General features: G+C 53.1%; 1 protein-coding gene and 1 long non-coding RNA gene across 4 annotated transcripts in view; one reads left to right on the top strand and one right to left on the bottom strand.

The window, feature by feature from the left end:
- Positions 1 to 27176, top strand: part of FAM178B (family with sequence similarity 178 member B) — a 103280-nt gene that overhangs the window by 11588 nt on the left and 64516 nt on the right. For all 3 annotated transcript variants that reach the window (XM_070474490.1, XM_070474487.1, XM_070474483.1), the window contains exons 5-8: positions 2762 to 2857; positions 8036 to 8188; positions 15951 to 16056; positions 19370 to 19454. In XM_070474490.1, coding sequence (XP_070330591.1) covers positions 2762 to 2857; positions 8036 to 8188; positions 15951 to 16056; positions 19370 to 19454 — 440 coding nt within the window. The remainder of the gene's footprint in view (positions 1 to 2761; positions 2858 to 8035; positions 8189 to 15950; positions 16057 to 19369; positions 19455 to 27176) is intronic.
- Positions 14581 to 16542, bottom strand: LOC139037536 (uncharacterized). Its single transcript, XR_011490414.1, has 2 exons — positions 16343 to 16542; positions 14581 to 14818 (listed from the first exon to the last, which is right to left on the bottom strand). It is a non-coding gene; the product is annotated as an uncharacterized lncRNA (long non-coding RNA).

Genomic DNA, 27176 nt, shown 5'->3' with positions numbered 1-27176 from the left:
CGGACCGCGTACGGAGACCTCACTGCTGGTCCTGTCTTCACCTGAGCACGCCTGCCTGATTCACGCCAGTCTGGGGCTCATTCAGCTCCCATGCAAGGGTTCGAGGGAAGTGGGGGGATAGACGGGCTTGACGCCGAGACGTGCAGCCTGACACTGGCTCTGACAGTGCCAGGGGATCAGGGGCACGGGTACGGAGCTGGCCTTTCTGCTCGCCCTGTCCCGGGCCAGCCCCTGAGCAGTTTCCCTGTAGTACTTAGTCTAGTTCAGCCGCCCTCCCTCTGGGGCTACAGTGAGCCTGTCTCACGTAGAAGTAGGCTTCTTTTTTCCTTTCTTTTAAAAAAGGTTTGTTTAGTTGCGACTGTGCTGGGTCTTCACTGCTGCTCACGGGCTTTCTCTAGTTGAGGTGAGCAGGGGCTCCTCTCATGTTTTGGTGAGCCAGCCTCTCACTGCGGTGGCCTCTCTTGTTGCAGAGCACGGGCCCCAGGGCACTCGGACTTCAGGAGCTGGGGCTCCCGGGCTCCAGAGCGCAGGCTCAGTAGTTGTGGCACATGGGCTTAGTTGTCCTGCAGCATGTGGGGTCTTCCTGGGCCAGGGATCGAACCCGTGTGCCTGGCATTGGCAGGTGGATTCTTTATCACCGAACCGCCAGAGAAGCCTGAAGTTGATTTCTTAAAGCAAAAGTCACATGGGATCAGAACCGGAATCCCTTCGGAAGGCACAGAGGGTGGTGGAAACCAGTACGAGTGCTCTTTCTCCCCTGGGAAGCAGGTGACGTGGTCGGCTTGCACTGAGGTCCTGTCTGCAGTGAAGACACTAGAATCCCACTCCTCCATTGTCAGTGAGGACTGGGGTGGCCAGGGCACAGGTGGACTTCACCCTGGACCTGCGCTTTGTCTGACAGGAGCGCATTGTCCACAGGCTTATTGTCTGTGTCCTCTTTCCATCTCTCACGTTGTTTTTGCTCAGTGCCTGCACACTGCCTTTGTGGAAGGTACATGTAGAAACAGGCAGTGCTGTTGTCGGATGCTCAGGTTCTTATCGGAATAACATCTCACTGGCCTCTGTTTTTCCCAGTCCCGTGTTCTTGCCCCACTGGAGAGGGTTAAACACATGTGTGGCATGCATTATCGTATTTTCCCCTGGAAACTGAATGCAGTGATTCTAGTATTTCACAGCCCAGGTGGCGCTGGTGGTAAAGAATCTACCTGTCAATGCAGGAGACGCAAGAGACGCAGTTTCAATCCCTGGGTTGGGAAGATCTCCTGGAATAGGAAATGGCAACCCACCCCAGTATTCTTGCCTGGAGAATCCCATGGACAGAGGGGACCTCCAAGAGTCGGGACACAGCTGAGTGACTGAGCACACACACAGAGGGGGCCGGAAAAGGGGCACCTAACTCAGCCTGAAGGTTAGGACAGGATCCTCAGGGGGATCCTTGTCCTTGGACCGTGCAGGATTAGATTTGGGAGGGCAGTGGGAGCGACCACAGGTCTAAAGGCATGTAGGACAGATGATGCTGGGACTGGAACACTGTGTCAGAGTGTGGGGGCAGGCTAGAGCAGGAGCTGCAACCAAGATGTGAACCGGGGCCTTGTGAACACAAGGTCAAGTCACGGATGGATGTCAAGGTCAGGATGTATTTTCCCATGTGTTTAAGAGAGACTGCCCAGGCGGCACTGTGGAGAATGGACAGGAAGTGTGAGAGGGAGGAAGAGAGTGGTGGTAAGCTGGCTCTTGTGGGACCTGTTGCCCTGGGTGGCTGGGGCCTGTGTTGGGACAAGGAATTCAGAATTGGGCACCTGAGGTCCAAGGGCTGTCCACCTTCGGCTGGAAATCATCCAGCTAGCCAAGTCCAAGACGGCGGCTGGGCAGGAGACAAAACCTTTGAGAACCGAGGACCTGTGGGCAAAGCCAGGGTGAGCCCACAGCAGGCAGGACGATGGCTGGAGGGGTGGGGCGCCCAGGGCTCCCTCAGCAGCCGGAGGGAATGAGAACGCAGAAGGTCGAAGCTGGGGCTGATGCCCCTCGGGGTTTGTGTGTGGTCAGGGCAGAAGGTGAGGGAGCTGATTTCTGCTAAATAATGGTCAGCTCATAGGGCCTGCAGTGGGGTTGGTTGAAAGGGGAGGTGAGGCACTCAGGGCTACAGGAAGAAACAGACTGAGGGGCAAGCACGTGTAGGAGGGAAGGAGCAGGCCCTGGGGGGCTGCCACCTGGAGCTGGAGAGGCAGGCCCCGGGGAGCTGTGGGCACAGAGGCTGCTGCTGGTCAGGGAAGCTGGGCCCAGGAGGAGCAGAAGGGCAAGGCCTAGGCCCCAGTGTGGTGGTGTTCAGTTGCTCAGTCGTGTCCGACTCTTTGTGACCCAGTGGACCGTTGCACGCCAGGCCTCCCTGTCCATCACCAACTCCCAGAGTTCACCCAAACTCATGTCCACTGAGTCAGTGATGCCATCCAACCATCTCATCCTCTGCTGCCCCCTTCTCCTCCTGCCCTCAGTCTTTGCCAGCATCAGGGTCTTTTCCAGTGAGGCAGCTCTTCACACTGAAGTTGTGTGGTGTAAGTTGCCGTCCTTCAGGCCCTCTCCCCTACCCCCACCCCCGTTGCTGGAACCTGAGTTTGAGAGCTTCTGTGCAGGGACAGAGCCCTGGGCTCCCTGGTCCCTTGCCAGGCCTGGCCGTGCACCGGGAGGCCCTCGGGGCCCTGTGATGGAGCGGGATGAACAGGCCCTGGGCCAACTCTGGTTGACACCTTTCACCTCCTTACAGGGAGCAGGAGCAAGGGAAGCTACTTCTTCTGGACTGTGCTGATCTCAGAGCCTGGGATCTTAATGAAGACAAAGTGCTGCTCAAACCTGAGCACAGGTAGGGGGGGTGGGGGACGGGGTGGGGGGGGGGGAGCGGGCAGCCTCAGGAGGGAGGCTCTGCCCACTCAGGACCCAGTCCACACACCCGCCTCTCCAAACAGAGGGTTTCAGTGCTGACCTGTCCTTTGTTTTGGAGAGCTTCTTTCTTTTTTAATATTTACCTACTTGTTTGTGCTGAGTCTTACTTGCGACCTGTGGGATCTTTGATTTTTGTTGCGTCGTGCGACCCACTCCAATCTGCTTGCCTGGGAAATTCTATGGACAGAGGAGGTCACAAAAGAGTTGGACATGACTGAGCGCAGCTGAGCACACACACAGGCACGTGGGATCTTTAGTTGTGACACGTGGGATTGAGTTCCCTGACCAGGGTTTGAATCTGGGCCCCCCTTCATTGGGAGCACGGAGTTTTAGTCACTGGACCACCAGGGAAGTCCCTGGACCATTTCACCCAGCGGTTTGTGTGCTGTTGATGGGTTCTCAAGCTGCCTCCTTCTTGTAACCCCACATCTGTTCATTAATTTGAGAAATATTTATTCTCTCATTGTGTGTCAGGGTCTAGTGTGGGCCTTTGAGGACACACAGGCATAAAACATGGCCTGTTCTTCCCTGACTGTCTGCCCAAACTCGGACCAGATCTCAAGCCACAGTCTAAAAGAACACTGCTTTTGAATGAGAGAGTACAGTCACGTGACACCTTTGTCCTCCCCTGTGTGAGGAAGGGAAGTGGCTTCTGTCAGAGGTATCATCTGGGCTGGAATCTCCTGGCCTATTGACTGGAACCAGGGCGGGATTCCTCTATACCATGGAGATGCCCGAGGACCACAGTTGCATCCATCTTCAGGGCACCCAGTCTTCCATTCATCCATTTGTCTGTCTGTCTTTCTCTGTTTGTCCATCTATCCAACAAGCATCTATTATGTGCCAACTTTGCATCAGGCTCTGTGGAGATAGTGAAGGACAGGGAAGCCTGGCGTGCTGCAGTCCATGGGGTCACAAAGAGTCAGACATGACTTAGAGACTGAACAACAACCTGCAGACTCTGGGGTGTGACAGGAGCAGAGCCAGACCGAGGTCTTTGCCCACGTGCTGCTCGGGGTCAGGGCGGGAAACAGCAGTGCGGTGGTGAGTGCAGGAAGCCGGTGACCAGTGCTGCTGGGAAAGGAGACCGTGGGCGTCAGCGGTGTTGGTGCTGTGAGAGTTGGACGATGGGTCAGGGGCTCCGAGAGCAGGGAGGCTTTCAGCAGAGTCCTGGCGATGGCGAGGGGTGGCCCTGGCAGGGCCTGGCCGTGGGGGCAGTGAGGAGGGGCGGAGGTGGGGAGTGGAGGCTGGGGGCTGCGTGAGACTGGCTGCCACTCGTCTGAGCAGGTCTGCTGCTGCCTCAGGGTAGACTGGTGGGGACGGGCCGTGGTAGTAATCCCAGAGAGTGAGGACGGGTGGGGGGGGGGGCACCTTCTGGGCAGACTTTCAGGCTAGAACGGACGGGGTTTGCTGACGAGCTGGATGGAGGCCGTGGGAGAGAGAGGAATCAGAGTGGACCCCCTGAATTGAGACCTGAGCAGATGGATGTCGGGATTGACTCTAATTGGGGAGGGCTGAGTGACGCAGGCTGGGGGTGGTGGCAGGCACGGGAACAAGTGTTCACTTGTGGGACCCCTGGGGTGAGACCAAGACAAGGACCTCCTTGTCTGGAGAGGCCAGCTTGGGAATCACCATTTGTAGGTGACATTTAAAACCGCAAAACCAGATGAGATCACCAGGGAAGGTGGTGTCGAGAGACCGGCCAAGGGCGCAGCCTGCAGGTCACGGTGACCTTGACAGGAGCCTCCCGGGTGGGTGACCAGGGGTGAGCCTGCCTGGAGTAGGTTCAGAGAAGACGGAGAGGAGAGGGCAAGAGAGGAGACTGGGCAACAGCTGAGGGGGAAAGTGGAGCCAGGACAGATCCTTCTGTCTGTCTGCCTGCCTGCCTTCCTTTCCCTTCTTCCTTCCCGCCCTCCTCCTTCCCCTCCTTCCCTTGGGAACCGTGTGCCCCCACGTGACCCAGGGGCAGGCTGGTCCACACGTCCTGGACTGTCTGCCTGTCCAGGCTCCGCTTTCTCTGTGTCCGGGTGACGTCATTCAGGCCTGAGCTGGGCAGTCTGGTTGGAATGCCCACACTGAGTCAGCGTCCTGTGTCCACCCACACACACAGACTCCCCGGGGCCCCGTCTCTCAGGACCCCGTATGGTTCCCCCTCAGATCGGGGGCTCAGCAGGTTGTCTGTAAAGCGTGTGAACTGTAAAGAGTTCCTTCCGGCTCTGAGGGCCTTTACAGCCTGCTTGGCTGTGCTGCTTGGTAGCAACGGCGAGCTTGCTTGTGTGGCAGCGAAAGCCTCGTTTATTGAAATGGGCAGGAGTTGGCCGCTGCTGCTGACCCTTGGCCTGGATTAGGGACCTCTGCCTCCTAACTGGTGGCTCAGTGGTCCAGAATCCACCTCCAGTGCAGGAGAAGTGGGTTCGATCCTTGGGTTGGGAAGATCCCCTGGAGGAGGAAATGGCAACCCATGCCAGTATTCTTGCCTGGAGAATCCATAGACAGAGGAGCCTGGTGGGCTGCAGTCCACGGGGTCACAGAGAGTCAGACTAAAGAACTAAGCTGCAGCTGCCTGTAGTTGGTCCCTGTCTCCACACGCTGCCCAGAGGCAGGGAAAGGGTCCCTGACTGGCACATGGAATCAGCAGGTTTGGGCCAGAGGCTTTGGTGGCATCATGAGTAATGAAGCAATTTTCTCTCTCTGTCAGGGCTGGGGATTTGCTTTCCAGGGTCCCCACTCACTGGACAGAGAGCCTTGGAAGTAAATGGTTTAAGACATCTCTGTAGCCTGGATAATCTCTCTAGCTCTTCCCCTTTCTCCCAAGTGCATCCAGGATTTTAGAAGTTGTGGCCTGGATGCTTTTAAAATTCCCCACAGAAAGGGAGTTAACCTGAGCAGCTGGTGTTTCAGGCTTTGGAATTGCTGATAGTCCTCTGGGCACGTGACCTTTTCAAGTAGTACTCTGAGACAGCCTCTGCTGACAACAGCCACTTTGAGGTGGTGGTTTTGATGTGCGATCATCTTGATGGGTCAGTTCGGTTCTCTGCTTCAAAGAAAATTACTCACTGATGTACAAAGCCCGGCAGCCTCTTCCATCCCTGAGTGGGGCCAGGGCTGGGTGGAAGGGGCCATGCAGGAGTACAGGTCCAGAGGGGGTGAGGCCCAGGCCGGGGGGCTGGCCCCCATCTGGCGGACAGGTCGCCTGTGACCAGGAGTCACGTAACCCCCACCCTTGCCTGGCAGAGAAAGGCCAGCAGTCATCCCGAGCCGATCAGCTGCTCCTGCTCCAAGGGTAGCCTGTGTCTTGAACAGACAACATCCTGCATTCTCTAGTCCTTAAAGTTAAAAGCCCTGTATGTGTGTGCCAGTGTCAGGGAGGGGAGGATATTTATACCACAGCATCATCCTTTATCCTCACTTCTGGGCTGCACAGGAAGTCCTCAATTAGAGTCATCTCAGAGCTCTTCATAATGCACATACATTGTATTTAATATCACAGAACTCCCTTTGAGCGATGGTTTGGGGTCATGAGCCGAGAGCTCTTTACAGATGAATCTGGTTCTTACAGACTTTTAATAATCTGTGCTTTTTCTAAAATTATGAAAGCAGCCTAGGAAGCCGTTGTTGTTCTGTCACTCGGTCGTGTCCAACTCTTTTCGGACATAGGAAGCCGTAGAGACTCAAAAACTCAAACGGCTAGTAAATTAACAAAACATTTGTTATAGTGGTTTGCTGAGGCTGTTTCTGAAGTTTGTGAGATCAGAATCCACCCGGTTTTCCGATGGCATTCCCATCTGTTGTGCCGTTTCATCCTTAGGATGACCTTCCTTACGTTGGGTCACTTGGCCAGAGAGTGACAGGTTTCCTCTAGCAGTTGGTGGGCCCCCAGCTCAGCTTGTCCATCTCCGGCGCTGGCTGCTGGGTCCCAGAGACTCACAGGAGCCCCTGGCCGTGTCCCCTCCGTGTTTACTGTCTCAGGGCCCAGCTGGCAATCTGGGTACCGGCCTTCCTCTTATGAGAAGAATGGGTGCAGTGCCTGTGGCTTGCTTTATTTTGTTATTATTACTGTGGAGTGTATGTTATGTTAGTGCAGAATCAAGCCAAACACTGTTGTTTGAAGTAAACAGGAAATGTCTCCCCTTCCTTCCCCTCCCCCATCCTGTTCCCTCGGGATGACCCTGGACCATGGTTGGGTGTGTCAGATGTGTGCAGGCTGTTGTGTGTGTCTAAGAACATGTGTGCATGTCTGTTCACCTGCACCACACACACACACACACCCCACTCTTGCTATTCTGTGGCTTGCTGTGTTCACCCACCGCATTCTGTATAAGGGAGACCCTTCCATCCTGCATGGCGCTGCAACTGGCCTCGTTCTGAGGAAAGCTCTGCACCTCCTCCCTTAGACACATCCCCGTAGAGCTGGAACATGTCCCCCCTTCTTCTGCCTGTTCCTTCCCTATCCGTGGGACCTCGCTCTGGTTCACTAAATGACTCTCTGAGCAGGGCGGGCCTGGCCCTCGGCATTTTGCAGGCTCGCTAGGGAGTCCTCCTGCTCAGGAGGCCTTGAGGATGCTGCTCAGAGAAAGAGCCCTAGCCCCCTCATGGTGGTGCAGGGGCCCTCCCCAACCTGCCTCACGCACCCGGGGCTTGTCTCCCACACCTCTCCCAGTGCCGTGCGGCCGCTCTGGGGCTGGTCCACCTGCTGGAGGGCCTCGCTGTGATCGCTTTACACTGTCCTGGCCAAGCACGGGCAGCCCACGCCTACCTTGTGCTTGAGCACCTGGCACCTGCAGTCGTGGCACGCAGTGGGCCTTGGAGCAGAGCCCACGAGTGGGGCAGGATTTGGGGTCAGGACTTTCGGCTCCTGCACTGAGGCCCTGAGAGAGGGGTTGGGGTCCAGCAGGGGGTTGGGGAGGAGAGAGCTCCTTTGTCTGCACGTGGCGGGCTCTCCCTCCGTCAGCAGGTGGCGCTGTGCCCCCGGTCTGGTTCCCACACGGCGGGGGCTGCGGGGCGGGGGCAGCCATCTGGCCTTCCCTGGCCTCCCTCCAGACTGCAGACAAGGTGCGCCTGCTGATGCCCGGCTCTTTCCTGCCCCTTGATTTGCCAGGAAGCTGGTGGAGAGGTTCTCCGTGCCCCTGCAGGTCATCCCAGCAGTGCATCCGGGCGAGACCGTGTTTCTCCCCAGGCGCCACCCCGTGCCCTGCCTCCTGGACAGTTCACAGCTGAAGCCACGGAGCCCCCTGGAAAAGCTGTTCCTCAGGTAAACATCCGTGCGACTTGACCAGGCCCCTCCCTCGAGGAACCCAGTGGTGAGGGCCACCCCAGAGGAGGCCGTCGGAAGCTGTGTTTTGCCGGTGTGGGTATGTCAGCCTTTAGAGAAACACGCAGGACACACGTGTTTGCTTGTGGTGTTGTCTCCACTAACTTGGATGTATATCCTTTACAGAGTCTTGCACTGTAGCGGATATTTGACATCTGTCATGTGCTGCTTTTTCCTCCCCATGGCCCCGTCGCCTGGTCAGACTCATCACACGTGCCTTCGGGGTTATGTCTGTCAGCACTGGGGCCACTTTCCTGGCTGTCCAGCAGTTTCCCAGAGCCCTTCTCTCTTCCTCCTGGAAAGTTTGTCCCTGGCCACAAGTACAACTCAGCATAACATCAGGACAGCTGCCCTGATCCTCTTCTTGGTGGGACTTGTTCACAGTCATTATCACATAACCCCTGACTATGTTTGATTTTTTTAGGGGATTTTTGAAAACTTTACCTCAATAACATGCAACTCTTGTGATTGTGAGTTCACATGTCTAAGGATAACAGCGAGAAAGCCTGCAGGATTGAGCCCGTCAGCCCTCCACTGCGGGCTGGCGCCTTGCTGTGCCCCGGCCACTTGGGAGATGAAGGTGAGACCACCTGACCGCTCCCCACCAGCCCATAAGGCACGTGGAGGTTAAGGACACATTAGGACTAGAACACAAGAACCTTGTTCTCTTTTCCGGCTAGCCCATCTTATTTTATAACAGAAAAATAACGGTGCTTTGATGTGTTTCCTTTAAAGCTTTTTACCATGGAAAGTTTCAAACACACATAGAAGTAAAGGGTACCTATGTGTACCTACCAGTCAGCACCCGTTACTGACTCGGAGCTGGTCTTGCTGCTTCTGTATACCTACCCACTCACACTGTCCCCTCAAGATCAATTTTAAGCAAGTCCCAGACACATAGAATTTAATTCTTTAAGTCCTTCAATCTGGGTTTCTAAAATACTATCTTTAGACATAACTTCAATACATTATTATGCTTAAAGAATATAGGCATGTCTTAATATCATAAATATTGATCAGCATTCAGATTTCTGTGATTGCTTCTAAGTGGCTTTTTTTAATACATTGTTGAAATAAGAATCTAAATATAAGGCTCAAATGTTGCAATTAGACCAAGTAATGTTGAGATTATACCTCACATGTCATTGATGCCTAACATATTTAACCGTTTTCTTCATTTTTCTCGACATGCAGGTGGTTTCCAACTTCCCCCCATAGTAAACAGTGTGGTGGAGAGTGTCCTTATACAAAAACATTTGTCAGCAGTCCTGGAATAGATCTCTGGATGTGATGTGAGATGACTGGGTCTTAGGGTATGAACACTGGTAAAATTTCCCATTGCCAAATTGAAAATATATCTAGGGACTTCCCTGGTGGTCCAGTGGCTAAGACTCCAAGCTCAATGCAGGGGGCCCTGGGTTTGTTCCCCGGTCAGGGAGCTGGATCCCATGTGTTGCAACTAAAGATCCTGCATGCCACAACTAAAGCCTAGGGCAGCCAAATAAATAAACATTTTTTAAAAAGCTAATATATCTCATAAAGAGATGATGAAAAGGGGGCAGGGGAAGAAATGAAGGGAATGACGACAGATAATGGAGGCACAGGGACAGAGAAGCGGCTGGACCGGGAGGACATAACAGGGGAGAGGCAGGTGGCTTCCTGAGCTGTTTCTCCTCGGGATTTGGGGCCGACAGCAGGTGTTCTGTCCCGGGCTGGATTGCGGGCAGAAAGTGTTTGACAGAGGAGATGGCCTGTGGCTTGGTGGCCTGGGATCAGAGCAGCTGTGCCAAATGGGGCTAGGTGGCCGGCCAGCTTCCTGGAGCGGAGAGTCCAGACCCTCCTCCCTCAAGTTTGCTAACGAAGCAGAGCGGAGATGGGGCCTGGGGCCAGGAATGTCCGTGCCCTGCCCGAGGCCAGGTCAGGGGACGCCTGCCAGGCGCTGGGGAAGGGCCACTTCCTGAGGGTCGCCCTTTAGCCTGTGGGTCATCCTTTATTTCCTGTTTGTGCCAAAGACCTCAAGTCGAGACAGAGAGTGGGAATTACTAGCCGTTCAATAATTAGTGCGCTGTGGGCAGCCGGAAATGCAAGGACAGAGGGAGAGGAAAAGGTTACTGCATCTCTCAAAGAGCAGTGTGGTTCAGTTTCTCACCTTTCAGAAAGTGAATCTCACTTTGTGAGATTTCAGGTGACTTCCAGTCTCCTCATTAGACTCCTGTATTTTTACACTTTGTGTAATCATTAGTGGTTTGGGGGGAGAATGAATAGTTTTAAAAAATCACTTCTTGGGCTTGCATGGTGGCTCAGTGGTAAAGAATCTGCCTAGCAATGCAGGGGATGCAGGTCCAATCCCTGGAAGTTCCCCTAGAGAAGGAAATGGCTACCCACTCCAGTGTTCTCGCCTGGGAAATCCCATGGACAGAGGGGCCTAATGGGCTAGAGTCCATGGGGTTGCAAAGAGTCGGACACAACGCTGAACGAACGAAAAGTATACAAAAGTGAAAAATCACTTCTTGAAGTAGATTCACCTCTGCTTGCTGTCTGGTGAAGAGGGATGTTATCTTTCCACTGTACAGAGTGGGAAATGTTGGCACAGATTAAGCCAGCAGTTCATCTCAGAGCAAGAGCAGGCAGTCTCGGTGTCTGACCCAGGCTGGTCCTCCCAGGTTGGACCTACACAGGTTTACATTCGCCTCTCTTGCCTGAGTAGAGGAGTACATCAAGGCTGTACATTGTCACCCTGCTTATTTAACGTCTATGCAGAGTACATCACGAGAAACGCTGGGCTGGAGGAAGCACAAGCTGGAATCAAGATTGCCGGGAGAAATATCAATAACCTCTGATATATGATATCACCCTTATGGCAGAAAGTGAAGAACTAAATAACTTGTTGATGAAAGTGAAAGAGGAGAGTGAAAAAGTTGGCTTAAACCTCAACATTCAGAAAACTAAGATTGTGGCATCTGGTCCCATCACTTCATGGCAGATAGATGGGGAAACAGTGGCTGACTTTATTTTTGGGGCTCCAAAATCACTGCAGATGGTGATTGCAGCCATGAAATTAAAAGACGCTTACTCCTTGGAAGGAAAGTTATGACCAACCTAGACAGCGTATTAAAAAGCAGAGACATTACTTTGTCAACAAGTAATAGTTGTTTCCGTCTAGTCAAGGCTATGGTTTTTCCAGTGATCATGTATGAATGTGAGAGTTGGACTATAAGAAAGCTGAGCGCCGAAGAATTGATGCTTTTGAACTGTGGTGTTGGAGAAGACTCTTGAGAGTCCCTTGGACTGCAAGGAGATCCAACTAATCCATCCTAAAGGAGATCAGTCCTGGGTGTTCATTGGAAGGACAGATGTTGAAGCTGAAACTCCAATACTTTGGCCACCTGATTTGAAGAGTTGACTCATTGGAAAAGGCCCTGATGCTGGGAAAGATTGAGGGCAGGAGAAGAAGGGGACAACAGAGGATGAGATGGTTGGATGGCATCACCGACTCAATGGAAATGAGTTTGGGTGAACTCCTGGAGCTGATGATGGACAGGGAGGCCTGGCGTGCTGCTGCGGGTCATGGGGTCGCAAAGGGTCAGATATGACTGAGCAACTGAACTGAACTGAACTGAACTCCTCCCTGAACTGCAGCTATAGGACCAGAGGTGGCCTGGACCATCCTCTCTCATTTGTCACCCTGCTGGACGTGTGACCTCAGGTCGCTTCCCTGGGACCAAAGTCACATGCTGCTGTGACAGAAGCTGGTACAGGGCGGGGGAGGGGGGGAGGGGAGGAGGTGGGGGCTGAATTCTTTCCTCCTCCCCTGACAGCAGTTCAGCGGGAAATCCAAGCCTCGTGACAGGGCCTATGCCCCAGGGCAGCTCTTAAGACAGGAACCAGGGCCTTGGGGGTGGAGCTTGCCCTCCAAAGCACCCTGGGTCCTCCTTGTTCCCCACCCTCCCCCTAGTGTGTGTGGGGGTGTCAGGACCCACCTTTGTCCTCTGGTGCACCTGCCGTTTGCGGTTTGTTCTCAGGACGCCGGAGACACCAGTGGGGGTCTTCCTTGGCAATGGCTTCAGCAGGCGGGGGCAGGATGGGTCCGAGTTCAGTGGTGTAAACGGTGCTCAGGCATCAGACCTCCCTGAGGCCCAGGCCCCAGCTCCTGTTTTGCCAAGACCTCCTCCTCCTCTTCCTGGCAGGCAGGGGAAGACCGGGTGAAATAAATCCAGGAGCAGGGGCAGCATTCAGCCGCCCCGCTGCCTGCGCCTGCCCCCCCTAATCCAGAGCAAGTGGGCGTGGCCCTCCAGGCAGTTGCTGGGATCCCTGGGCTTTGGACCAGAGTGGCTCTCATTGACTTTTTTTTTTAAGCAGTCTTTTTTTTTTTTTTTAAGCTTTTTTACAAAATTATGTATTTATGTTTGGCTGTGCTGGGTCTTTGCTGCCGCACTCAGGCTTTCTCCAGTGGCTGTGCTCAGGCTCTGTCTGCAGCAGTCTCTCCTGCTGGGGAGCACGGGGCTCTTGGGCTCTCGGACTCAGCAGTTAACGGTGCCCGGGCTTAGTTGCTCTGTGGCACACGGCATCTTCTGGATCAGAGATCGAATCCGTGTCCCCACATTGGCAGGTGGATTTTTAACCATTGGACCACTAGAGAAGCCCTCTGCTCACTGATTTTTAAACAAAGGAAGGAAAAAGAAGAGCACTGGGACCATTACTGGTGGCTGTTCTCCCTCAGCGTTTCACTTAAGCTTTCATCTTAGTAGCCTGGCAAAGGCGCAGAAGCTGATACCCTATAAATAACGACACTCGGTGTTTATCCTTCTGCCATCACTTGGGATTCCCGAGGCATTTAGAGACTTTGCCCCCTGGGACTGCTGCCTGTAAACTAGACCAGAGATGGGGGGGTGGGAGAGCCTGACTTGGGCCTTATCAGGAACACACAGTCCAAGCAGAAGATCAGAGTTCTGCCAGGAGCCCAGCATGCTGACTGAGGCTGGGGCCTTTGTTCTGTGTGATTCCCCCTTCTTGCTGATCCCCCCACCCTGTACCCTGTCTTCGTTGCTTCTTTTCCCATTGCCCCGTGTCCTTGCCACCACGGCTAGGGGTTAGCGCACTCTGACCATGGCCTCTCCTCGTTGGGGTGGGGACCTCCCCTCCCTGGATCATCAGGACTGGCAGCTGCGACTTCACGCCCAGCTGGGCCTTAGCGGCATCTGCCTCCAAGAGGAGGCTCTGCTCCTCCCTGCTCGCCCCGTGGCATTCTGACATTCTCAGGATAACTTCCAACTTTGGTGCTGGCTGTGCCACAGGCACGGGCACCTGCTCGGACCCAGTGTCAGCATTCTCAGTTTGTGAACCTGCCAGGGATTTTTATAAATCTAACCTCAGTGGATTCCGTAACCCGCTCACCTCTCCCCTCCCCCCACTGCGGGGCCTCCTTACTTGCAGACTGTCCTCCTCCCTCAGATCAGGATGGTCTCTGCCTGCCAGGCCCCTCCCTGCGCTTCCACCAACCAGGAGGTCCCTCCTGCCATCTCTCTGTCCTTCCCCTGAAGGGCGGCAGGGCTCGCGGTCCAGCCGAGCCAAGGCAGCAGTGCCCTTTCCCCGAGCACACTCACAGGAGATTCCTTGCATCTCATCTAGCTGAATTCTTCGACAGCCACTCGCTTGCAGGCCTAGCTGGACCATGCCCTTTGCTGCCTCTCTCTGACCCCTTGTCCTACACACCAAGCCTAACTCCGCAGCAGTGAACCCTGAGGCAGACCGATCCTTCCTCTGGCAGAAACAACACTGCCAAGTGTGCGGCAGAAGGGAGACATCGTCAACCGAGAGGCGTCTCTCCCTCTGAGCAGCAGTTGGAAATGTGTTGATCTGAGCTGACAGGGGCTTGTAGAATCCATTCCCCTACAGAGAAGCTGGCGGGTGCCCCCTGAGCAGAATGCCAGAGCCAGCGTCTTCTTAGAGTCCCTGGAGCGCCGGCCTCCTTCCACGTGGCCCCCGGCCAGGCCCTGCCAATCTGTGAGGTCCTGCAGACATGGCTGGCTTGGCTATTGTGTGCATTTGGGGGGCTGTGCATGAACCACACAGGCATCGCCGGGGTCAGCCCCTGAACGTGGCTGTGTGACTGAGCACGTGGGGCAGAAGTGGCGTGTGCCAGCAGCCCTGGGGTACACACGTGTTTGTATGTACAAATAAAGGTCTGTTTTAGAACGGTCAGCTTGACAAACAGGAACAAAGCTGCTTTCTCCTCTGAACTTAAATGATTTGGTGCCGGGCGGGGTGGGGGGGGGGTGGAGAAAAAGTACACAATTTGTAAATTGCCTGGATATACTCAAAGAGACAGCAACTTGGCTTGGAGGAGCATCTTTGTTTTGGAGCATTCTGTTCCTGGCAGATTAAAATATGATGTCCTTTTTAAAAAGGAGGAGGAGGAGGGTGAGCCGACCGAAGAAATTTCTATCTAGAGTCATGACTTCAAATGCCATCCGAAATGTTCTTTGCCTGGATTTGGTTGTTAGCAGAATGGACATGAAGTTAACGGTTTCATTTATCTGGAATCCTTATTAGTTGCCTTTAGGACATAATCTGGAAAGAGAGCAAAGAGGCGTTCACTAGACTCAGAGAGAGTATTAGGTTGCTGTTTTTCAGCCTCTAAGTCGTGTCGGACTCTGTGACTCCATGGACTTCAGCATGCCAGTCTTCCCTGTTCTCCAGGGAGAATCCTACCCCAAACCCAACTTCCCCAGAATGCCAGGAGCACAGGACGAGGGTGAAGTCCAGCACCTCCCACCAGAGGCCCTGAAATCACACGAAATACATCAACTCCTCGTTGTCCAGGGATCTAGGGTCCCATGGGTCCAGATGATCTCCTAGGATGACAGCTCAAAGGAGGGCTCCTCCCCACGCCAGCAGCTCAGGGCAGAAGGGTGAGGCCTGACAGCTCGCCATGCAGTCATGGCCCCAGAAGCCTGGGGGTCCCCCCCCCTCTCCCCGGTCAGGACCCCTTGCTGTTCGTGTGGTTTCCCGAGACTCCTCTGCCACCCTCAGTTATTTCCTTCCCCAGATTTCCCTATCCTGGGCCCCCGTCTGTTCTTTTCCCGTCTTCTCAGGTGTCCCCTTTGTTTTGGAAAAACAGAAGATGGGGCAGACATGCTCTGTGTAACCAGACCCAGACGCCGGCCCCACGCCGCCTGGCGGGTAATCCTGTCCCCCGGCTGCAGCCGGGCTAAGAGGCGAGGCTTCCGGGCATGCTCCTCATCACAACCCAGACCCTTCTCAAAACTGGTCAGCACCTCAGTTTCCCCCTCCATCATGCTGGAAAAACAAACTGTGCTCCCCAGTCCTCTGTGTAAAACACTGAGAGGGGAGATTCTCTGGCACTCCAGTGGTTAGGACTCAGCACTTCCACTGCTGGGCACCCGGGCTCTAGCCCTGGCGGGGAGATGAAGATGCTGCAAGCCTGGCAGGGCAAGGCCAAAAAAAAAAAAAAGCAAACGACGTTATGAGATGTGTTCGTGGACAGCAGATGATTCTGAATGGCGCAGTGGGTTGTTTTCTGTTCCAGCAGCTGCCTGCACTGAGCGTCTTTGTCCAGAGCGGTGACCGCTTCTAGTCCCAGGGAAGCTGAAATCCGGACGCCCCCGCTCAGCCTCACTGAGAGGGTCACAGAGGCGGGTCGCCTCTCTGACCTCCCCCCTCTGTCCTTCTGCCCCCGTAGCTCCTCGCCGGCCCGGCAGCTCACCTTCCTGCGCCAGGGTCTCCTGAACAGCATCTACCTGCCGGTGGGCGACCGCCCCAAGCCCCTGCTCCGGTGGCTGTTACAGGTGAGGACCGCGGCTGCCGCTAGGTGGCGGGAACGAGCCGGCCCAACACCAGGGGAAGGGCCGCTCCCCGGGGTCGGGGGGGGACCTGGGGGGGGCTGGGCCCCTGGGCCCCCATCCTCCTCCTGCCCTTGGGGGCTGCTGGGTTGGTCCTCGCTGAGGCTGGAGGAAGGAGGGAGACTTGCGATGATGGAGTCAGGAAGGTGCAGGCCCTGGCCTGTAGCCTCACGCCGGGACCCTCCAGAGCGTGTGCCTTGCAGGGTGTTGCCTCTCTGTGATTCCCACTCACCAGGTGCTCTCATTGTGTGCAGGCTGTTCAGGTCCCAGGTCTGGGCCCTCGTCCCACAGGCAGCGGCATTGCCGGTGTGAGGGCCATCCTGGATCTGGAGCTGGGGTGCTCGCTGTGGAGTTGTGGGTCTGCTGGAAAAGCCTGGAACAGCTGCTCTGTCTTCCCCTCCCTTCCTTTCTGGTCACTGCCAGAACATTTTGCCCTGGCGGAACATGCTTTCTGCCCTAGGCTTGGAACCTCCACACGGAGAAAGATAGTGAGGAGTGGCCAGCAGGGAAAGCCTTGGCACCAGCTGCTGGGATCTGAACGCAGGGCACGGGGATGAGGCCTTGGCCCCCACTCCGGACCATCTCTGCCGGGGACAGCAGGTCCCAAGCTTCAGCTGGTCTCATTCCTGCCAGTTGAAGCCTGGACCCCAGCTGTAAATTAGAGCCACCATGCGGGGCAGATCGTTCTTGGGACTCCTCGGCCTCGGCAGACTGGCTGCCTTCCAGAAACAGCCCTCCAGCTCTCTCTCCTTCCCACTGGGGTCCTTCCCCATTGCCCCTCCCTGCCGCTGCCCCAGGCCCCGGGCGACACAGGGGACACAATGGCCATTCTCCCCTGTCCTGTCAGTGCGGCTTCTCTGTCCTTGCACAGCACACGACAGACACGGAGCCAGTCTGCGACGCCGGCCACAGAGTGTCCTTGTGTGACCCTGGCACTGCATGGAGGCGTGCCCGAGCCCCACCTCGTCCCTGCCCCAGCCTCTGTTGCCTGTGGGGGGAGGGGTGCGGCAGCTGAGGACCCCCAGCCCTGCTTCTCCACCCGGTACTGTGTGACGTGGGCCATCATTTAACAGTGGCTCCGTGTCTCCATCTCTCCCTCCGTAAGCTGGGCTCAGCAGTCCCGCGTGAAGGTCAAGGGGGGAAATCCCATGGCCTGCTGCTCTGCCCAGGACCTGAACACCATCGGGAAGGAATGGTGTCAACCCAGAGGTCAGGCTCTCCATCCTCAGGAAAGAGAAACAAAAGCTGAAGTCGGATCCATGCAAAGGGTGCACCTGGCCTTGGGGACGTCTTCTCGGGGAGACCCTGCCCAACATCTCTGTCTCTGGAGGGAAAGAAGGAGCAGGGCGCTGCCATCTGCCCCTCACGTGACCACCCTGCAGGCCTCAGGATGGGCTCTGATGCTTCACTTCAGAGGTTTAGGTTCTCTTGCCGCTTGGAACATCCCCATGGGCAGAGGAACCTGGCGGGCTACAGTCCATAGGGTCACAAAGAGTCGGACGCGACTGAGTGATTGACATGCACACACATCCCAGGTAGACATGGCTCCTATACTTCACGCTGTTGGGGAGGACTCCAGAGAGGCGCACATCCATGGGGGATCCCTGAAGGTGCTGGGGGCCTCCTGTGAAGCTGCAAGGGTGGTTCGTGGGATCCAAGGGCAAGGATAGTGCTGGGCCTCACAGGGCCTGGAATCACACTGAAGACAGGTCAGAACCCTAGGACAGACTTCGGCTTCTCTCTATGCCCAAACAAACCCTCAGGAAGAAGAGTCTTAATTGGCCTATGAGGGGTTAAGGGAACACCCCCAAGAAAAGGCAGCTAAGGGAGCAGGGCCACAGGGCTGCTGGGGGCCCGCACACATACCTGGGATTAATGCTAGAGACAAGGGTTGGGGGTTAGACATCTCCAACCCTGTTCCCTCAACTACATCTCCGGAAGGGCCATCCTGAGTCTCCATGGGAACCAGTCCTGCTGCCTGCCAGCCTCCCTACTCCTGGGGCTTCGGCAGGGTGAACAGTGGACACTGGGGGGGTAGGCTTCAGCCTTGCGTGCATGCTCAGTCACTTCAGTCGTGTCCGACTCTTTGCGCCCCTATGGACTGTAGCCCACCAAGCTCCTCTGTCCATGGGATTCTCCAGGCAAGAACACTGGAGTGCCATCCTCCAGGGGAATCTTCCCAACCCAGGAATTGAACCCGCGTCTCCTGCACTGCAGGTGGATTCTTTCCCAATTGAGCCACGTGGGAAGCTCAGGCTTCAGTGTTAGTGCTCATCAATTATGTAAGCTAGTCCTCGGAGTTCTAGAGTAGACTTCCCAGGTGAGCCTTGGAGGCCAAAGCCTGGAAGCATATGCTGTCGCTGAATTCACGTTCTTGTTGGGGAGTGATCATATGTTTAGCTATGAAGAAGTTAGAGGAAGCGGGAGGCAGAGTTCTGGTGTCTTAGATCTCGTGGAAGCAGACAGTTTTGCCTGTGAGGGAAGGAGGCAGCAGGTGGGGGCAGAGAGGGAAGCCGAGGAGCAAAACTAATGCAAGGGAGGTCCCAGCTGGTCCTGGGCAGTGGGGCAACGGCCCTGGAATGGGGATTACTCTTTAGTTGTCCCAGTTGCAGCAAGGGTCCTGGCCTTGGAGCCCCTGCGTTGGCTGCCCTGGCTGCCCTGGCGGGGGTGGGGGGGTGTGACCTTCAGTGATTTGAGTGGGGGACTCTCCTTAGACTCAGCTCAGGGCCCTCGGTCAGCAGTGCCTCCCAGCCCTTGAGGGTGGGAGCCCTAGTCCTGAAGGTCTCTGCAGAGTCAGAGGTCACCCATGCCTGTGAGATAAGGCACTGACCTGGAAGCCATGTGAGGCTCACGAAGAGGAGCCAACTTCACCTTGTCCAGCTTACTGTAGTTAATGCTTCTGAGCTCTTCCCTACGCGGTTGCCTACCCTGAGGGGCGTGGCTGGGGCCTCAGTGAGTGAGCGGCAAAAGGAACAAGACTCCCACGCAGGGAGGTGGCTGGAGCAGGAGCTGTCAGGTCACCTAGACCTGGGGTTGGATCCTGGCTTTGCTCCTTACTTGCTGTGACCCTGGGGCAGTTGCTTGAGCTCTCTGAGCTTAGTTTCATCATCTGCAAAGTGGCAGTAATGACAGCATCCTTCTATCATGTGCATTTGTGAGGATTAAATGGGACTTGTTTAATATGATGTAATAAAGGTTTACTACTGTTACTCCATAGTGATGACCCAACTAATTTGTTTTTTTTTTTTCCTCCTCTTAGCTGCTGACATGGCCTCCAGAAACTTCTTCAAGAGCCTTTGCTCTCCTGTGGGACCTCAGCCTGGACGGACTCTTTCGTCAGTCCGGTTAGTACCTGACGGAAGTGCAGGGTGGCAGCTTGCACTCTGGGCGCCCAAGCTGGCAGCCCCACCCAGTGCTCAGCACTCAGCGCCCACCCCGACTCCGCCCCCAGTCCAGCCTACAGGCAGGTGCTGGTGGGGGTGTTGCATCACTGGGGGACATGTAGACAGCAGGCCTGCTCGGTCTCTGGCTCCAGCATTAGGAAAAAGCTGAGCCAACAGGCTTCTTGCCACCTTATCTGGCCTCAGAATCACGTCACAGGGGCCAAGTCCAGGCTGACTTCACAACCTTAGGATCCCAGAACAGTCTGGAAGGGGGGTTCTCTGGATTTATGGGGACAGCTGGCCTCCAGTTTCTTACTGAGAGCGCCAGTTTGCTTGGGAGGGTTGCAGGAGCCTCTGCATTGAATCAGGGAAGCTCTCTGAGTTGGAGTCACCAAGGTGGGGGTGGTTCCTGAAGCTGAGCCCCCAGCAGCAGCCCTCCTCAGTTACCAGGGCATTGGCGGAGCCCCGAAGTTTGGACCGGACTGGGGGGAGAGCCTTGAGTCTGTACCTCCGTCCTGACATGTAAGGAGTACACTTAGTCGTTTTTATACTTCTAAGATGTTCAGAGTTGCACAGACACAATTAATTTCCCCTTTAGTGACTGCACCTTTCCCAGCCTGTCATCATTTGGTGCCTGAACCTAGACAGTTTGGCACCAAAAAATATCATGTAACCTATTGAAAGTTGCCTACGACAGACAGAGGGAGGGACCCACAGGTGTCCAGACTGCGCCCTTGCCCACCAGCTGCAGTCCACCCACACTCCCACTAAAACATGGGAGCAGTGAGCTCTGAAGACCAAGGTAATAGACCCACGATGTGCCATTAACCACCCCCCCACCCCACCCCACCCCCAGCGGCCACCAGCCCCTTGGATTTCTGCCTCTGTGCCTCCCCTCCTGGAGGAGTTGGCTGAGCTGGGGGCCATCTGTCAGATGAGAGCATTCCAGACTCCTCCGGCTCCCCCCTCCCCCACGCCCCACCCCCATGCCTGGGACCCCTCTCACTGAGGCCCTCTGAATAGCGCCAGTCTCAGCTTCCTCTGCCTTTACATAACCTCTGCCCCTGCAGTCCCGGCTGCCCTTTTGCGCCCCTGGGGCCGCCCCTGTGGCTGGCCTGCCCTTTTGGGGAACAGAGGCCTCCCTTGTCCCATTCTTCCTCCTCCGTGCAGTGGCATGTGTCCCCTCGGAGACACGGAGGCAGAGGGGGCGTCCCATTCCTCTCTGTTGCTTGGCCACATTGTCCCTGATTCGCCCTCGTCGGGAGGGGGTGGGGCCAAGATGGCTTTCTTGGTCCCAGTCTCAGCTCAGCTTGGAGGCCCCCTCCACTGCAGAGCAGCTCTCCTGGCATCATGTGTGGGGGTGGGGTGGGGGATGTCTTTTTCCCTCCCCTTGGAATAGAGACTGGCCCCCAGAATGCCATGCCCAAGGTCAAGATCTTGACTGATTTGGGCAAAGGTCTGATTCACAAAAGAACTGAAAACAGGGACTGGAGTAGATATCAGTATCCCCGCCACCCCCTCCTCCCCGACCGTGTTCACAGCGGCGAACTCTCCAGGTGGCGCTAGTGGTAAAGAACCCACCTGCCGATGCCAGAGACAGGAGAGAGACGGGTTTGAACCCTGGGTCAAGAAGATCCCCTGGAGAAGGGCATGGCAACTTACTCCAGTATTCTTGCCTGGAGAATCCCTTGGACAGAGGGGCCTGGTGGGCTACAGTCCTTGGGGTTGCAAAGAATTGGACACGACTGAGGTGACTAAGCACGCACACACACACACACGTTCACAGCAGCATTACTCACTACAGCCCAGCGGAGGAAGTGACCCAAATCCCAAACGTCCACATGCATGGATAAGCAAAATGTGGCCTATGCATGCAGCAGAGTATTAATCAGCCTTAAAAAGGAAGGAGATTCTGTCACATGCTACGACATGGATGACCCTGGAGGACATTATGCCAAGTGAAATAAACCAGTCACACACAAAAGAACAAATATTGTAGGATTTCTCTGATGTGAAGTACCTAGAGTAGTCAAATTCATAGAGACAGAAAATGGAATAGTGGTTGCCAGGGCCTGGGAGAGGGAGAATGCAAGGGTTAGTGTTTCCTGGGTATGGAATTTCAGTTTGGGAGGATGAGAAAGTTCTGCAAATGGGTAGTGATGAAGGTTGCAGAACAATGTGAATGTACTTAACACTATTGAACTGTGCACTTGAGAATGCCTAAGATGGTCATTTTTTAGTTACCTGTTTTTTACATAATTTTGAAAAACAAAAGGCCAATTACAGAGTCAAGAGTCAGGTGCCAGGAGAGAATCTACCAAGAGCTGGAACTGAAAATCAGCTGCTAGTTCAGGAAGCATTGTACGGTTAAGTTAGACCCAGGCTCGATGCAAAAGGAAGTTGTGCTTCTCAAAGTTGTCAGCACCTTGAGGTGCTCTGAGTGTCCTTGTCCCCTGTGGGGGTGCTGCCCTCTGGGGTCTTTGGATCTGTGATGGGGATGTGAGCCTTCAAGTTGCCTAGCCTTTCTCTTACAAAGCAGAGGGGATTTGTATGTGTGTAAAGTTCCATTTCTTCCTGGAATTTGTGGTTGACCAGAAGTTCTCCCCAGATTACCCTGGGAAAAGTCTTACACAATTGCCTTCATCCCCACATGCTTCCTGAGTAAGGGACAAGTCCGGGCCTCTGGCAGGAGCTGGGATCCAGGCTTCAGAGGTGACTGTCATGGGCGTGCCCCAGGTGACTAGGGCTGAGGGCTGAGAGCCCAGATTCGCTAGAGGGTTGGAATAAGGTGGAATCGTCTTCCTAGATTGAGAAGTAACACACATCACCTGATGAACTTGGAGAGTGGGATATTCTGGAACACCGACATTCTCAGTGGTAGGAGTGTTTATTCATTTATTCAGCACACAGACCTTGAGTGCTTCCCATATATATTCAGGGACTTCACCAGAGAGCAGGAGATACAGGGATGAATAAGGCGTGGTTCCCGCCCTCAGAGGGCTGACAGTCAAGTGGGGGGTTAAATGTCCAGTTACGATAGGAGGCAGAAGGAGGGAGAGGTTGCACTGTGGGGACGTTACTTCCAGCTGAATGGGGTTGGGGTGGAGGAGGTGGGAACCGGGAAGTGCTTTGTGGCAGAGGGAGCAGTTGATGGATCCACCTCTCAGCAGGTGTGTCGGGCAGGGGCTGCAGACTGCTGCAGCGGGGACCAAGTCAGATCAGTAACTAGAGAGCTCCTGCCCTCTCTAAAGAGGCTGGCAGGGACCGTGTTGCCAAATCTCTCCATTTTCAAGAGAAGCTGTGTCTTAGTTGGGATGTGCTCAGACTAAGTAACAGGTGTCCAGTTAAGAGCAGTTTATCATCTCACATGACAGGAAATCCAGACACAGGTTGTTCCATAGTATGTTCAGCAGATTTTTACTCTCAGGGCTCTGGCTCAGCTTGTGTCCCGCTTCCCACCACTCCCCGTCAAAGTTGCAAAATGACTGCTTTGCTCCAAGCATCATCATGTTCTCACAAGACAGCAGTATTCAAGGCAGAAAGTACAGGGTGATAAGAGGTCATTGCTTCTTGTACTTTTTCTCTCTTTTTGTCAGGACATCCTTTCCATTTTGTTTCATTACACAGAACTGGATCACAGGCTTTAGAGGACCCTTATCCTGTATTCTAGCTACCCTTTGAACATGGACTAGGTCTGAAGAATTTTCGACTTCATGAATCCTGCACCTCCAGGGTAGAGTAAAGCAGATTCATTTTTTTCCAACCTCCTTGCAAATATTTGGATTTTTAGTTTTGGGATTTCCATTTAGTTCTTTATTGTTTCTTTTTTGATAGTTTCTGTTTCTTTACTGGGATTTCTTATTTGTTCACTCAATATAAGCGTATTTTCATTTACCACCTTGAGCATACTTCTAACAGCTGCTTTAAAATCTTTGCAATTCTGACAGCTGAAGCATCTAATTCATTACATGGAAAATTAAATATGGAAGTGAGTGTTTACTGAGAATGAGTCAAGAAATTGTACTGGATAAATACTAAATCCTGGGAGTCTCAGGTCCTTTTGCACTCAATCTCTTTATAGGATATTTTTCAGAACTGTTCATGTTCACCTGCTGTCTGCAGCTCGGCTTCCCTGCCTAACCTAGAACACTCACCGGGCCATGTAGGTGAGGTGTCCTGGAGCTTAAGCTTCATGAACTTTAAGGTCAGTTAGTTTCTGACATATAATAAAACTGTTCTCTGCTAATACAGCCAGAGCCTGTTGCTGTTGCTGTGACTCAGAGCTCCAGTAGCCACCCTTAGCCATTATCTACAAAGATAAATGGCATGACATAGTTCCTCTGCTGGGGGGTGGACCCACTTTCCCTGAGCAGACACAAGGTGAAACCAGAGTTCCCTTTCTAGGGACGAAGGGAAGCCTGGCACCTAGATTGACCGCCAACAGAATCTGTTGTAGCCAGAACACGCGTGTTTATGTGCAGTCTCCTGCTGGTAACAAATTCAGTTAAAAAACAAAACCCAGATAACCCCCACTGTGAGCCCATCTGCAGACTATATTCGACTGAAGGTGGAACATAGTTCTACTATTTGCAGCCCTGGGCATAGCCCTGGCTGTGGAGAGATGCAGGGCAAGCTGGGAGCAGCAGGCATGAAGACGAGGAAGTAGGGAGAGTGGGCTGACTAGGAGAGAAGACTGGATGTTTGGGGCCATCTCTTGGAGGACAGTGGGGGCCGTTGCAGGCATCGTGAAGCTTTATTAACATTTGGCAAGACCAGGACAGATGGTTGTTGCCATTGTTGTTATTTAGATACAATTCATGTGCCATATAATTCACTCTTTTAAAGTGTATGATTCAGTATGATTCAGAGTTGTTCAACTACCACCACTGTCTAATTCCAGAACATTTCCTTCACCCCCCAGAAGAATCCTCTTACATCAGCAGTCCCCTCCCACTCCCCTGGCAACCCCGAATATGTGTTCTGTCCCAGTGGGCTTGCTTATTCCAGACAGTTCATATACATGAAATGATATAATATGGGACCTTTTGTGCCTGCTTCTTTTACTTGGCATGTTGTTTTCAAGGTTCATGCATATTGTAGCATGTAGTAGTACTTTATTCCTTTGACGGATGAATAATATTCCATTTTATGGATATACCGCATTTTATCCATTCATCAGTTGATGGACTATTGGGGTATTTCCACTTTGAGGCCACTGTGAATAATGCTACTATGACGGGTAAAGAATCTGCCTGCAATGCAGGAGGCACAGGAGATGCAGTTCGATCCCTGGGTCGGGAAGATCCCCTAGAGAAGGAAATGGCAACCCACTCCAATATTCTTGCCTGAAAAATCCTGTGGACAGAGGAGCCTGGCAGGCTACAGTCCATGGGGTTGCAGAGGGTCGGACACGCCTGAGCGACTAAGCACACATGAACATTCCCACACAAGTGTTTGGGGACATATGTTTTTAGTTCTCCCCGGTATGTGCTTAATAGTGGAATTGCTGGCTAATAGGGTGACTCTGTTTAACTTTTTGAAGGACTGCAAAACCATTTTCCTAAGGGGCTGCATCATTTTACTTTCCCACCAGCAATGTATGAGGGTTCCAATTTCTTCACATCCTTGCCAGCATCTGTTATTGTCCATCTCTTGATAGGCGTCATACTAGTGGGCATGAAGTGATATCTCATTGTGGTTTGACCTTGCATTTCTCTGACGACTAAGGACATGGAGCACCTGTTCTTATACTTGTTGCCCATTTGTGTATCTTCTTTAAAGAGGTGTCTATTCAGATGCTTCACTCGTTTTTTGATTGGATTGTTTGCATTTTTCTGTTGAGTTGCAGGAGTTCTTTATATACGCTGGATACTAGACCCCTCCCTGGTAGCTCAGCTGGTAAAAGAATACTCCTGCAATGTGGGAGACCTGGGTTCAGTTCCCGGGTTGGGAAGATCCACTGGAGAAGAGATAGGCTACCCACTCCAGTATTCTTGGGCTTCCCTGGTGGCTCAGCTGGTAAGGAATCTGCCTGCAATGCAGGAGAACTGGGTTTGATCCCTGGGTTGGGAAGATCCCCTGGAGAGGGAAAGGCAACCCTCTCCAGAATTCTGGCCTGGAGAATGCCATGGACTGTATAGTCCATAGCGTTGCAGAGTCGGACACGACAGCAACTTTCACTTTCACTTACAAGATATGTGATTTGCAAATATTTTCTCCCATCTTGTGGGTTATCTTTTTACTGTTTTGGTGGTGGCCTTTGATGCACAAAAGTTTTTAATTCTGGTAAAATCTAATTTAGCTCTGTTTTCTATTGTTGCCTGTGCTTTTGATGTCAAACAAGATACCATTGCTTTGTCTAAGGTCATGAAGGTGTCCTCTTATGTTTTACTCTGAGAATTCTGTAGCTGTAGCCTTTCCGTTTAGGCCTTTGATCCATTTTGAGTTGATTTTTGTATACAGTGTGAGATAGGGGTCCAGCTTCAGTCTTTTTCATGTGGAGATGCTCTTGTCCCAGGATCATTTATTGAAAGACTATGCTTTCCCACAGTGAGTTATCTGGGCACCCTTGTTGAAAATCAGTAAATCAGTTGACCATGGATATGTGAGTCTATTTCTGGACTCTCAGTTCTAGTCCATCGATACATACATAGAATTGAGAGTTCTAGTCCTAATGCCAGTGCCACAAATTCTTGATTATCATCAGTTCAGTTGCTTAGTCATGTCTGACTCTTTGTGACCCCATGGACTGCAGCATGCCAGGCTTCCCTGTCCGTCACCAACTCCTGGAGCTTGCTCAAACTCATGTCCGTTGAGTAGGTGATGCCATCCAACCACCTCATCCTCTGTCGTCCCCTTCTCCTCCTTCATAGCTTGTAGTCAGTTTTGAAATTGGGAAGTGTGAATTCTCCAGTTTCCCTCTTTTCAAAATCATTTTAGCTATTCTGGGTCACTTGTATTTCCATATTAATTTTAGGATTGGCTAATCAACCTCTGCCAAAAATGACAGCTGGGTTTTCCGTAGTGATTGTGTTGAATCTATAAATGACTGAGAGTTACTACCATCTTAATAATATTGAGTCTATGAACATGGGCTATCTCCATTTCTTTAGATCTTTTTTCATTTCTTTTTAAGACTGTATTGTAGTTTTTGGTATACAAGTCTTGCACTTTTTTTGTTAAATTTATGCCTATTATTTTCTTCTTTTTGATATTATCATAAGTGGGACTTTTTTCTTCATTTTCTTTTCAGATCATTCCTTGCTGGTGTGTAGAAATACAACAGAGTATTTCTGTACTGACCTTACATCCTGCAACCTTGCTGAACTCGTTTATTAACACTAACAGTTTTTTTTTTTTTAATGGCAGAGTTTGATTTTGAAAGCAAACATGTTCTTGTGCAACTAATTGCTTGGTGAGAAATGACCTCATGTTTCTTTAACAAACATGCTTCAGCCGTGCCCATGTAGCACTGGCCAGTAACCCAGGGCAAATCACACTTGAGTAGGCAGCAGTGCCCGGAGAAGAGGAGCTCTGTCAGTGAGATCAAAACACTGGACAAGAAGTAAAACACGTGTAGCTTCTTTCCCATTAGTTTTCAAGACAGCGTGGTTCATTCTGATCTACTCATTCCATTCCCTGCCAGCCTCTGTGATAGCTGTGTAGGAGGGAGAGAATATATCA

The sequence above is a fragment of the Odocoileus virginianus genome, chromosome 2, assembly GCF_023699985.2.
Source record: "Odocoileus virginianus isolate 20LAN1187 ecotype Illinois chromosome 2, Ovbor_1.2, whole genome shotgun sequence".
In the NCBI taxonomy this organism is placed as follows: Eukaryota; Metazoa; Chordata; class Mammalia; order Artiodactyla; family Cervidae; genus Odocoileus; species Odocoileus virginianus.
The sequence above is the reverse complement of the archived record's forward strand: the minus strand, read 5'-3'. Positions and strand labels throughout refer to the sequence as shown.